The sequence below is a fragment of the Panthera uncia genome, unplaced genomic scaffold (assembly GCF_023721935.1).
Source record: "Panthera uncia isolate 11264 unplaced genomic scaffold, Puncia_PCG_1.0 HiC_scaffold_2256, whole genome shotgun sequence".
NCBI lineage: Eukaryota > Metazoa > Chordata > Mammalia > Carnivora > Felidae > Panthera > Panthera uncia.
This window is the reverse complement of record NW_026058972.1, coordinates 1-12,891: the sequence shown is the minus strand read 5'-3', so window position 1 is coordinate 12,891 and position 12,891 is coordinate 1. Positions and strand designations below refer to the sequence as shown.

Here is a 12,891-nt window from a genome sequence, read left to right as displayed (position 1 = left end):
TCTCTCTCTGCCCCTCCCCCATTTGTGCTCTGTCTCTCTCTGTCTCTCAAAAATGAGTAAATGTGAAAAAAAAAAAAGTTATGACAGGAAAAAAATCAAAAAAGTCAGGTAGGATGAAAGCCATTCCTCGCCAAAAAATCAAAGGGTTCAGCAGTGCTCCAAGGGCCAAAACCTCAGGTCTCTCTCCCTTTTACCCCTGAAGAATAAAGCCAAGATACCCAAGGGAAAAGAATTAGCAAAGTTACTCCCTCACCATAAAGCTTATGCTTCTTCTGAGGAAATTCTCGATAGTCTTCATCTTCTTCCTGCCTGGGTTTCCTTTTTCCTTTGGTTGATACTCCACCTGACCCTGAAATACCACACAAAAACAAACAAACAAAACCCTCAGTATGGCTTACAAGTGAACATACTGGCCAGCCTTCAAAACATCACTCACCAAAAAAAAAAAAAAAAAAAAAAAAACCCCCCAAAGGGAAAAAAAAGGAAAAACATCCCCAACCCAAAAACACCCCCCACAAAAAAAAAAAAAAAAAAAAAAAAAAACCACTCACAAGGTCATCACAGGAGAGATCATCAGCAAACACAAGCCCCACAGAAGTGTCTGACAGTTTTAGGGAAGTTGGTAAAACTTCACTAACTCATTCGACCTCCCCATTTCATTCTTTTACTGTTCTCCATCCCAACTGATCAATTCTTCCCCATGAATAATAAAGGCCTCTAAATGTCAACAGAGGATGAAACTGGTATAATGGGAAAGAAGTTCAAATCATTTGAAGAGGAAAGGCTGATACCCATATAACCTAGAGGAGTAAGAATTTCACTCTAAAATAAAAGGACAGTTGGGAATGCAAGCTGGTGCAGCCACTCTGGAAAACAGTATGGAGGTTCCTCAAAAAACTAAAAATAGAACTACCCTACAACCCAGCAACTGCACTACTAGGCATTTATCCACAGGATACAGGTGTGCTGTTTCGAAGGGACACATGCACCCCCATGTTTATAGCAGCACTATCAACAATAGCCAAAGTATGGAAAGAGCCCAAATGTCCATCGATGGATGAATGGATAAAGAAGATGTGGTATATATATACAATGGAGTTTTACTCGGCAATCAAAAAGAATGAAATCTTGCCATTTGCAACTACGTGGATGGAACTGGAGGGTGTTATGCTAAGTGAAATTAGTCAAAGAAAGACAAAAATCATATGACTTCACTCATATGAGGACTTTAAGAGACAAAACAGATGGACATAAGGGAAGGGAAACAAAAATAATATAAAAACAGGGAGGGGGACAAAACAGAAGAGACTCATAAATATGGAGAACAAACTGAGGGTTACTGGAGGGGTGGTGGGAGGGGGGATGGGCTAAATGGATAAGGGGCAGTAAGGAATCTACTCCTGAAATCAGTGTTGCACTATATACTAACTAATTTGGATGTAAATTAAAAAAGAAAATAAATAACTAAAAAAATAAAATAAAAGGACAGTTCACAAAGCTTAACAGTGTGTGACAGCCTAACACAGATGTGAGAAACATATGTGATGCTTAATACTTTAAGAACCATTTACAACAGCTACCTAGAGAATGCTCTGTCTTTGAAATAAAGCAGAGATACTGGTACCTTCAACACGCGAAGCAGCAGCTGCCTTGACCCTTCTCATCTTCATCCAGTAGGTAGACTTTCGGAAGGATGCTGGAAAATCACTCACTGGCTCACATGAAGAAGCAGACGACGAGCCACTTAAGGAGTCATCGTGAGGAATAGTGTACTGGAAACTATTATCCTTTATGGAGCACTGGGTCCTGCTATTAATATGACACAAATATATATACCACAAGAGTAAAGTTCCTATTAATCATTTTATATCATAAGAAGTTGGTAACCGATGCAAAACCTAAGAAGCCTGATAATAAGAACAGGATTAGGTTGTAATCTAACAATTACAATGGTTGACCAAAGGCAACATATAAAATTATTATTATACTTTATTGTGATAAGAGAAAGCAGTACACATTAGTGCTCACTCTGCAGTCCAAGTAGGCATTCTTTCCTAGATTGATCCAAGAAAAGAAAGTAGTCAAAGTAATAGGTTGTTCTACGACCCTTCAGAAGATCCCATGGATCTGTAACCAGGCACCTCTATTTCTCTGAGAGAGGGACAGTAACTAAATAGTACCCCTGAGAATAAAGAAGGAAAAAAACAGTTTGTAGGGCTCTAGTCTGCTCCATCTTCCCTCTCCCTTAGCCTCCTCCCTAAACCTGGTGTCAGGGCTGTCCTGTCTTATTTAGGCAATATGATTCTTAGTTCCCACAGTTAAAGGAAGGGTGCTGTCTTGTCTGATGTAAGCTGGCCAGACAAGTCTGATACACAGCTGGATCCAAATTCCCAAATTTAAGACCAGTCACTATGTAGTTAACAAACATGACTGAGTAATTACAAAGTTATCTTCTAGGAGGCTCAGAATGCACAGAGGAGCAGCAGTTCTCAAAAGTGTGGCCCAAGAACCTCTGAGACATCCTTCTCCAGCTAAAGATCTGTGTGAGGCATGTGTTAGGTTTATGGTTCAGAAAGATCACTCTGGATGCTATACATTAGATGACCCATGGAGGAAAAGTGAATAAAGGGAGAAGAGGTAGCAGTTTATTGTAATAGAATAGATAAGAGATGATAAGGACTTGAACTAAGGTTTTGTAATAGATGTAAATTGGCAGATTCAATATAATACTTTAAATGTTTACTTATTTATTTCGAAAGAGAGAGTGTGCACATAGGCACAAAAGCGGTCCTGAGAGAGAGGGGGAGAGAAAGAATCCCAAGCAGGCGCGCCGTCAGCACAGAGACCGATGTGGGGCTCAATCTCGTGAACTGTGAGATCATGACCTCAGCCGAAATCAAGAGTTGGCCACTTAACCTACTAAACCACCCAGGTGCCTCTAGGTGACCATTCTTAAGAAATATGTAAGTAAAATGTGATACATGTCTACTATGGAATACTATGTAGTTGTTAGAAGCAATAAACCATTTCTACACATAGACACATGAACATAACCAAAAAGCATACTGTTGAATGACAGAAGAAACAGAACAAGACTAATGTCAATTTGGTAAATTAAAAACAAATAAACGTGTAAACAGCACTAGCTATTTTACAAAGATTCATAAATATTTAAGGACAAATGTCACACTTGCTAACATGGTTGTCTCTGGAAGGAGATGGAAATGGAAACAGGTAAAACAAAAAATAATAGGGACTGATGATGTCAGTATACTCTGAGCAGGGAAGAATGATTTTCACTTCTCTGCACATGAGATCCAAAATTACAAATTTAATACAGCGAAGTCTTGATTCAGCCATGGTGCATAAGCCCTCTACAGCCCATCCCTCCTGCTTATTACAACTAAAACTCCTAGATTCTGAAAAGAAAACAAAGCAGGTGGATTGTGGAGAGAAGTCAAAACTGGGAGAAGTGACTCCCATGGGATGTGTTCCCCGCCCCCCCCCGCTCTTTTTTTTTGTTTTCCCTCACATGTGGCTCTGCAATAAGGGTGGGCCCATTTGTAGAGTAGCATGGGCAGCCTACATTCCAACAAAAACTCTATCTTTCTGACCAGAGAAACCAGGAAAAGGGGTCTCTATAGACCAGAAGGTGTGAGAGAGCTGTGAAGAAGAGACATGCAAAGAAGGTAATCGCATAATTCTGTCTGAATTCATACAAATCACAGCTTAATCTGAGCCATGTATGTGTGGAGCATACCCAAGCCAGTTTAGCAAAAGCTTCAAAAGGTGAAATAAGATTTTAACAAATTGCACAAGCCTCAGACTAACCGCTGAGCTACTAGTGAGAGACAGACCCAATCCAATGTAGCAAAAGCTTGGAGAAATGAAACAAGACTTGAAACACCTGAAAAAGTCTCCAACAAACCACTAAACTATTCAAAACAGACTTCAACTATCATAGCAAAGACTTAGAAGAGTGGAACTAAGGGGCATCTGGGGGGCTCGGTTGAGCGTCCAACTTCAGCTTAGGTCATGATTTCACGGTTCTTAAGTTTGAGCCCTGCATCAGGCTCTGTGCCGACAGCTCAGAGCCTGAAGCCTGCTTCAGATTCTTGTGTCTCCCTCTCTCTCTGCCCCTCCCCTCCCTCAAAATTAAACATTAAAAAAAAAATTTTTTTTTAATAATGGAACTAAGATTGAACCAATACCCTCAGAAGACAAGACAGAACTTATAGTCTGAACAGTAAATAGGTTACTTGCTAAAATAAAAACAGCAATGATGGGGCACCTGGGTGACTCAGTTAGTCAGGTGTCCGACTTCAGCTCAGGTCATGATCTCACAGTTCATAAGTTCGAGCCCTGCATCGGGTTCTGTGCTGATAGCTCAGAGCCTGGAGCCTGCTTTGGATTCTGTCTCCTTTTCTCTTTGCCCCTCCCCTGCTAGTATTCTCTCTCTCAAAAATAAACATTAAAAAAAATTTTTTAAATAAAACAAAACAGCAATGATCTCCCAGAAGATTTTAAAAGCACCCAAAGTCTATCCAAATAACATTCACAATATTAGGAATAAATTCCAAAATTATGCAATACACAAAGAACCAGTAAAATGTGAATAATTCTGAAAGGAACAGATAATGAACAAATGTCACCCCAAGATGATCCAGAAGTTAGAACTACCAAAGATTTAAAGATGCTATTATAACTATGTTTCATGAAATAAAGGAAAACACACTTGAAGTGAAGGAAAAGATAGGAATTATCAGCAGAAAACAGAAACCAAAAAAAAAAAAAAAAAAAAAGAACTGAAATTTTAGAACTAAAAATACAATATTTGAAATAAAAACAGAATGGGCTCAATAACAGAATGGAGATGAAAAAGGAAAGAGCCTGTGAACTTGAAGACAGATCAATAGAAATTAACCGATCTGAAGAACAAAGAGAAAAAAGACTGAAAAACACTCAGCAGAGCCCCAACAACCTGTGGGTCAACATCAAAATGTCTAACTTAAGTGTAGCCATAATCCCAAAAGAAAAGGAAAAAAGTCTGTGGCATGAAAATACATTTGAAAAAAATAATGGTGGAAAATCACCCAAAATTAATGAGACATTAATTTACAGATCCTAGGAGCTCAACAAACACTCAAAAAAAATAAACTCAAAGAAAAATACACCCAGATACATCTTAATGAAAAATTTCAAAACCAAATGTTAAAAAAAATCTAGAAAGCAGTTAAAAAAAATAACATTATATTTCTGTATATGCATATGTACATATGTATACATATGTATGTGTGTGTATATATATACATCAATGATTTGAATGACCACAAAACTTTGAATAGAAACCAAAGAGAACAGGCACGCCTGAGTGGCTCAGTTGGTTAAGTGTCCAACTTCAGCTCAGGTCATGATCTCATGGTTTGTGAGTTCAAGCCCTGCATCAGGCTCTCTGCTTGTCAGCACAAAGCCTGCTTCTGATACTCTGTCCCCCACTCCCTCTGCCTCTCCCCTGCTAGTGCGCTCTCTCTCTCTCCCAAAAATAAATAAGCATTAAAGAAATTTTTTTTAAAACTAAAAAAAAAAAAAGAAACCAAAGAGAACAGAAAACAGTGTAACATCTTTAAAATCTTGGGGCGCCTGGGTGGCTCAGTCGGTTAAGCGGCCGACTTCGGCTCAGGTCATGATCTCACCGTCCGTGAGTTCGAGCCCCACGTCGGGCTCTGTGCTGACAGCTCAGAGCCTGGAGCCTGTTTCAGATTCTGTGTCTCCCTCTCTCTGACCCTCCCCCGTTCATGCTCTGTCTCTCTCTGTCTCAAAAATAAATAAACATTAAAAAAAAAAATCTTTAAAAAATAAAATAAAAAATAAAAAAAACAAAATCTTGAGAGAAAAAATTTCTCAATCTGAAATTCTATATTCCATGTAAATATCCTTTAGGCATACTTCTTCAGATGAAAAAAAAAAGAAAAGAAAATTTGTTGTCAGCAGACCTGCTCTATGAGAAATGCTAAAGGAGATTATTCTAGCTGAAGGAAAATGATACCAGAAATCTAGGTTTTTAAGAATGAAGAAAGAACAAAAGAAATGGGTAAACATATTTAAAAAAAAAAACAAACAAACCCCAAAACCCTCTTTAAAACAAAACTTTAACATTATCTGGCAAGGTTTTCAACATAGGTAGATGTAATACATATGACAGCTATAACTTAATGGTCAGCAGACCGGGTTAAGAAATCTACATGGTTGTAAGGCCTTTACATTTAAGCAAGATGGTAGTACACAAACTCTAAGTAGCCTATGAAACGATAGGTATGTATACTGTAAATCCTAAAGCAAGTACTACACACAAGAGAAAGAAAGAGAAAAAAGAAAGAAAACAGCAAAAATTAAATATATAAACTAAAATCAGACAGTAAATATTTAAATAATCCAAAATAAGGTACAGGGGTGCCTGGGTGGCTCAGTCGGTTAAGCGTCTGACTTCGGTTCAGGTCATGATCTCACAGTTTGTGAGTTCAAGCCCCGCATCGGGCTCTGTGCTGACAGCTCAGAGCCTGGAGCCTGCTTCAGATTCTGTGTCTCCTTCTCTCTCTGTTCCTCTCCTGCTTGCCCTCTGTCTCTCTCTCTCTCTCTCTCTCTCTCTCTCAAAAATAAATAAAGACTAAAAAAAAAAAAAAATTAAAAACAAAATAACGTATAAAGGAACAAAAAAATAAAATACAGAGAACAAATAATAAAATAACAAACCTAAATCTAACCATATCAATAATTAATTTAAATGTTTATGGTCAGGACACCTGGCTGGCTCAGTCAGAAGAGCATACAACTCTTGATTTTCGGGTCATGAGTTCTAACCATTGGGTGTAGGGATTGCTCAAATAAATAAATAAATAAACTTTAAAAATAAGTAAATAGATGGATAAATAAATAAATAAATAAATGTTTATGGTCTCAACACTCCAATTAAAGTCAGATTGTTGGGGCACCTGGGTCGCTCAGTCAGTTAAGCACCCAACTCTTGATTTTGGCTCAGGTCATGATCTCGGTTTGTGAGGTTGAGCCCTGCATCAAGCCTGACATAACATGAAACTGGAACTCTAAAAAGCTCTAGATCTATTAAAGAAATTTAATTTATCATTAGAATTTCCCAAAAAGAAACCCCTAGACCCAGAATGGTTGATTCCACTGTTGAATACCACTGCAATAAGGTTTTTTCTTTTATATATATATATTTTTTTTTTAAGTTTATTTGCTTATTGGGGGGGGGTGGGGAGCAGAGAGAGAGTGAGAGAGAGGGAGAGAGGATCCCAGGCAGGCTCCTTGCTATCAGCACAGAGCCCAACTCAGGGCTCAATATCTGGAACCTCTGAGATCATGATGTGAGCAGAAATCACCAGCTGGACACTTAATCGACTGAGACACGTAGGCACCCTTTTAACCTTTTTAAAGGGGAGGAGGAGGCATAAAGATCAAAAAAGGAGAAAAGAAAACTGCCCCTTTTTGCAGATTATATGTTTGTTTGCAAAGAAAATCTCAAAAAATAGAAAAACTATTAGAACTAAAAATGAATTAAGCAAGTGGCAGGACACAAGGTTAACACATAAAATCAATCGTATTCTTAGATACCAGCAACAACAAACTAGAAATGAACTTATAAAAATAGTATCATTTATAATAACATGAAAAACACATAAAATACCTAAGAACAAATCTAACAAAAGATAACCAAGATTTTATAATGAAAACTACATCATGTTGGTGAGAGAAGTTAAAGATCTAAATAAACGGAAAAATATACCATGTTCATAAATCAGAAATCTCAGTATTGTTAAAATGGCAATTCTCCCCAATTGGTCTACTGATTCCATATAATACCAATCAATACTTTAGCATGCTTCTTTTTATAGAAATTGAGAAACTGACTCTAGAATTTATATAAAAAGACAAAGAACCTAGAATAGCTAAAAAAAATTTTTAAAAAGAACAATAAAGTTAGATGACTTATCCTATCTGATTTCAAGATTTACTCTAATCCTACAAGACAGTTTAGTATTGGCAAAAAGATAGATACATACATCAGTGGAACAGAATAAGGAGTCCAGAAACAGACCCACACATATATATATTCAAATAATTTCTGACAAAGGTGCCAATGTAATTGAATAGGGAAAGGGAAGTCTTAACAACAGGATAAATAATAAAAAGAAATTAACATTGATTTTTATGACACACCATGCACAAAAAATTAACTCTAAATGTATCACAGACCTAAATGTAAAACCTAGAAAACTTCTAGAAAAAACAAAGGAGAAAATCTTTGCAATTAGGGATGGCAAAGTTTCCTCAATAGAATACAAAAGGCAGGAAGGATAAGGGAAAAAATAATAACATTTTAATCATTTTTAATGATAAATTTATAATTTTTGGTCTTCAAAAGACACAATTAAAAAATGAAATGCAAACCAGAGACTGGAAGGAAATATTCAAGATACATCTATCAGATAAAGGAACTGTACTCGGAACAGAATTTTAAAAAATACTACAATTCCATAGTAAGACAAACAACTCAACTTTTTAAATGGGCAAAAGATACGAACAGGCACTTTGCAGAAGATACATGAATGGCTAATAAGCACATGAACAGATGTTCTACATCATTATTCATCAGGAAAATGCAAATCAAAATCACAATGAAACACCACTCTACACCCATAAAATTGGCCAAAATTTAAGGCTTATTCCCATATACTGCTGGTATATAAAATAATACCACCAATTTGGAAAACAGGTAATTTCTTAAAAAGGTAAACATAATCCTGACATATAGCCCAACCAATCTAAAATGGTATATCTTAGTAAATAAATACCATCGTAGGCATTGATCAAGAGAGAAAAAACATTTTTCCACACAGAGACTTGTATGTGGATGTTCACAGCAGCTTTAATACCCCCAAAATAAAATTAGCCAAATGTCCATCAAGGTAGATAGCTAAACAAATCATGGTATATCCACAATGGAATTCTATTCAGCAATAAAAACTAATTTTCAGTCAAAAATTATTATATTGAGTGAAAGAAATCATGCAAAAAGAAAACATACTATATGATTTCATTTATACAAAATACCTTATATAAAATTTCATTTATATAAAAAATATACTATATGCTTTGCATTTATACATGCAAACCACTGTACGGTGACAGAAAAAGGTCGGTGGTGTCCGGAACAGGAGCAGAGGAAGGAACGGATTACACAAAAACTTCTGGGAGAAATGGAAATGTTATCTTGATTGTGCTGACAGTGTTATGGTTATTTACAAATGTCAACGTTGATCATACTGTCTACTTTAAATACGTAAACTGTGGGTATGTAATATATAAATGTATGGTATCTTGTACTTCAATGATACCTCAATAAAAGTATTAAAAAAAATTTTTTTTAATAAGAATTGGCAGTCCTCTGCTCCAAAACCCACCCTCCAAAACAATGGGACCAATCTCTACCAGGAAGACTTGAAAGTATCAACAAGCCATTAAGAGTCAAGTCCCATGTGACTCTTCTTAGTAAACCGTCCTCATAGGAATTTCTTTATGGTCAGTGTAGGACTCAGATAGACACATATCCCGTCTCACGAATAAGTACAAGCACATGATCAGCATGATTAGCATCTTGGGAATTAAGTCAATGTGGTTAGAGAACCCCTCCCTCTAGGCCTCTTTTATTTTTAGAGGACTCACCAAAACCAATTATCAAGTATTTTACAATACTTGTCCAATGAGGGTATTTGGTTACTTGCAAAAACTCCAATTAATCTCAAACTTCCCTTACCATAACTATGGCAAGAAAAAGTTCAAACAGTATGATCATAATTGTAGTGACTTTATAATTTGTTGTCTGTGGCATTACTTTTCAGTCTCAGCTTCTAATCACAAGGAAGAAAAGTTTAACTTATTTTTGACTCCTCTCTGATCTACCAAAAATTTTTACAAGACTGTAGTTCATTCTCTAGGTGCAACTACTTAGATTTCATTAGAAAATCATTTTGGTTCATCTCAGTTTCTTTTGCAGCCTCCCTTCATTCTACCCAATCCTTAAATGCTGACATTCTCCAGGGTTTCATCCTGTAGTCTCTTCTAGTCTCACTTCTCCCCAATGGTTCTCAAACTTTCTCCTACAAAGTCAGTTAAAAATAAGGATTCCTATACTCTAACTCCAATGATTCTGATTCAGATTAATAGATGAGGGCCTATTATTCTTTATATCTCTTAGCAATTACCCACTTGTTATTCCATTAAATGCTTTCACCTGTTCACATTCTGTTCTCTATGAAAAATACCTTTTCCTTATGGCTAACTGCATTATTTCTTGACTTTCAAGTCTGTTTACAAGTGATTTGCTCTGGCAACTCTTCCCTTCTGAACTATCACTCCCCCTCCCTAAATGCTATATTAAATTCCTGTTTAAAAATATTTAATTACACTGTATCATGTTGGTGTACTTGCCTATCTTCCCTTTTAGATTATTAGTTCTGTGTTTTTCTTGCCTGTATATCTAACCTACTACAGAGCTGGCACATACCAGATATTTAGTAAATGTTATCTGAATGAATTAACCCCTTCAGTGAATATCTAGTTAATAAGAATCTATTTTGTAGTAACAAATATGAAAAAGGTTAGCACATTCGGTCTACAAAGTAATAAACCAGTCTTAAAGCCAAGCAGTCTGAAAAGAAAAGGATTTCTTACAGGCATTTTTATCAATCCTTCCCATGTTCATCAATGTATTCATGAGTACATACTTGATGTCTGAGGATATGCGAGGCTACACTAGGTCATACCTTCCATTTTTAATATAATTCGTGCTTTTCTTTGCAAGCTAGGTTCTTCTCCCCTACATTAGGTTTAGACCCACACTGTCCAATCAAGGTAGGCACTAACTATAGGTGGCTATTTAAATTTAAGTTAAGATCAAATACAATTTAAAATTCAGTTCCTCAATCACACTGGCCACATTTCAAGTGCTCAAAAGCCATACGTGGCTACGGTCCTTTACAGCGGGAATACAGAACATTTTCATCATCACGAAAGTTCCATTGGACAGCGCTGGCGACACAATTATAAATGGACCCCAGATAATCTCACTTACTTCTTAGCTCCCACGATCTTCGTGCTCCTCTGGTGCTTAAAGGATGTGGGTTCCGGAGTCTAGCAAATCGCAAGCACATGAGTGAATGCTAGGGACCGCTGAACCTTGACCACAAAAAGACGAATCCCCCTGTGCCCAGAAGAAATGAAGCTCTCCCGGGGCAACTACCTCCAACGGAAGAAAGCAAGACTTTTTTGGAAAAGCGTGTCGTCCTGTCTTCCTACCCAGCCAAGGCAGGTGACAACACCATAGCCTTCATCTCCCCCATTCTCAAAGCCCCGTCCCAGATAGAGGCTCTAAAAGGGGGGCGAAAAGAGAGGACAACGGATATGGGAGGTACTGGGGATATAAAAGAAATAGAAACTAATGGCAATCTAGCGAAGAACTGAGTCCAAGGAGGTGGAAACAGTCAGCGGTAACTGGGGGGGGGGGGGAAAGGGAGACAGGTAGATCTGACCTAGAAGGGTGGGGCCTACGATGGGCTCTGATAAAACCAACTCTGAGCATGGCACAAAAGCGAGGGACCGCGTGTTGCGGGCTCGACAGCGCTACCCCTAAAACATAACGGTCAAACCGAGAAACTCACGGCGGGTACTGCACCGAGCCTGGAAGACATCACTCCCTCTCCACGCCTAACAAATCCACCCAAGGGCTCCGGCCAGACCAACGCCACTTCCGCTCTCCTCTCCTCTCCCGGATGTGGAGTCGGCGCCGCCGAGTCCAGATCTGAACGTCTACTTCCGCCTGGCGGCTTCCGAGGGGGCTGCGGCTGGAGTGAGTCACATGACGTGCCTCCCTCCTCTGGGACCCCGCCCCAGGAGGCTGTAGGTGGGGTTTGGACCTCAACACGGCCTCAGAACCCCTTCCTGTCGTTCCATCCTTTTGCGCGACACCAAATATCCCTCCACCCTCCATTCCCCACCCAGCACGACGAGTGGTGTTTCTGGATGGAGATCAATTATTGCCCCTTTATTTATCTTAGAGAAATTACAGACCCATTCCCGCCCTCCCTCCCCCAGGAAGAGTGGCATAGACGCTCTTTGCTGAGGGCGCAGGTATTGGAGGCAGTGGCTTAGCAGGAAAGAAGCCAGGAAAGGGCAGCTTGGTGAAGACTTGAGCCAGTCAGTGAATAAGGGGGGCGGATCTCTTCTCATCTGTTAGCTTCAGGACTCTAAACTTGCCCAGCTTTGGGGTATTTTGTGTGTTTGAGTAGCCCTTGAAATCTTTAGACACACTATGTCTGAGCCTCTCCCTAGGGTAGCTGCGCTTGAGTCTCTCCTTAGGGGGACCGTGATGGGTTTTCTCAGACCAACTGTGTTGACCCCTCTTAAAATGACTGTGTTTGCTCTGTCCAGAGTGACTGTGTCTGCTCCTCTCAGAGGAACTGCAGTGAGTTCTCTCTGAGGAACCGCGACCACCCCTCACAGGGGGTCTGTGCTGTCTTCTCCCAAAAGGGCTGTGTCCTCTCCTCCCTAAGGGACTGCGATGAATTTTCTGAAAGGGACTGCGACATCTCCTCTCAGAAGGACTGCGACATCTCCTCTCAGAGGGACTCTGATGTCTCCTTCCAGAGAGACCGAGATGGCTCCTCTGAGAAGGACTTCGATGGATCCTCTCAGAGGGACTCTGATGGCTCCTTCTGGAGATACTGTGATGGCTCCTCTGAGAAGGACTTCGGTGGCTCCTTCCAGAGAGACTGTGATGGCTCCTCTGAGAAGGACTTCGGTGGCTCCTCTCAGAGG

At 39.0% G+C, this 12,891-nt stretch overlaps 1 protein-coding gene across 1 annotated transcript; it reads right to left on the bottom strand.

Annotated features, from left to right (window-relative positions):
- Positions 1 to 6: 6 nt before the first annotated feature.
- On the bottom strand, positions 7 to 12,148 carry LOC125917700 (zinc finger protein 512-like). The gene is made up of 5 exons (XM_049623826.1): positions 12,145 to 12,148; positions 11,736 to 12,001; positions 11,150 to 11,208; positions 1,625 to 1,809; positions 7 to 349 (listed from the first exon to the last, which is right to left on the bottom strand). Exons 1-5 carry the CDS (start codon positions 12,146 to 12,148, stop codon positions 174 to 176), a joined length of 690 nt encoding a protein of 229 aa, XP_049479783.1. The 3' UTR covers positions 7 to 173.
- Positions 12,149 to 12,891: the final 743 nt, after the last annotated feature.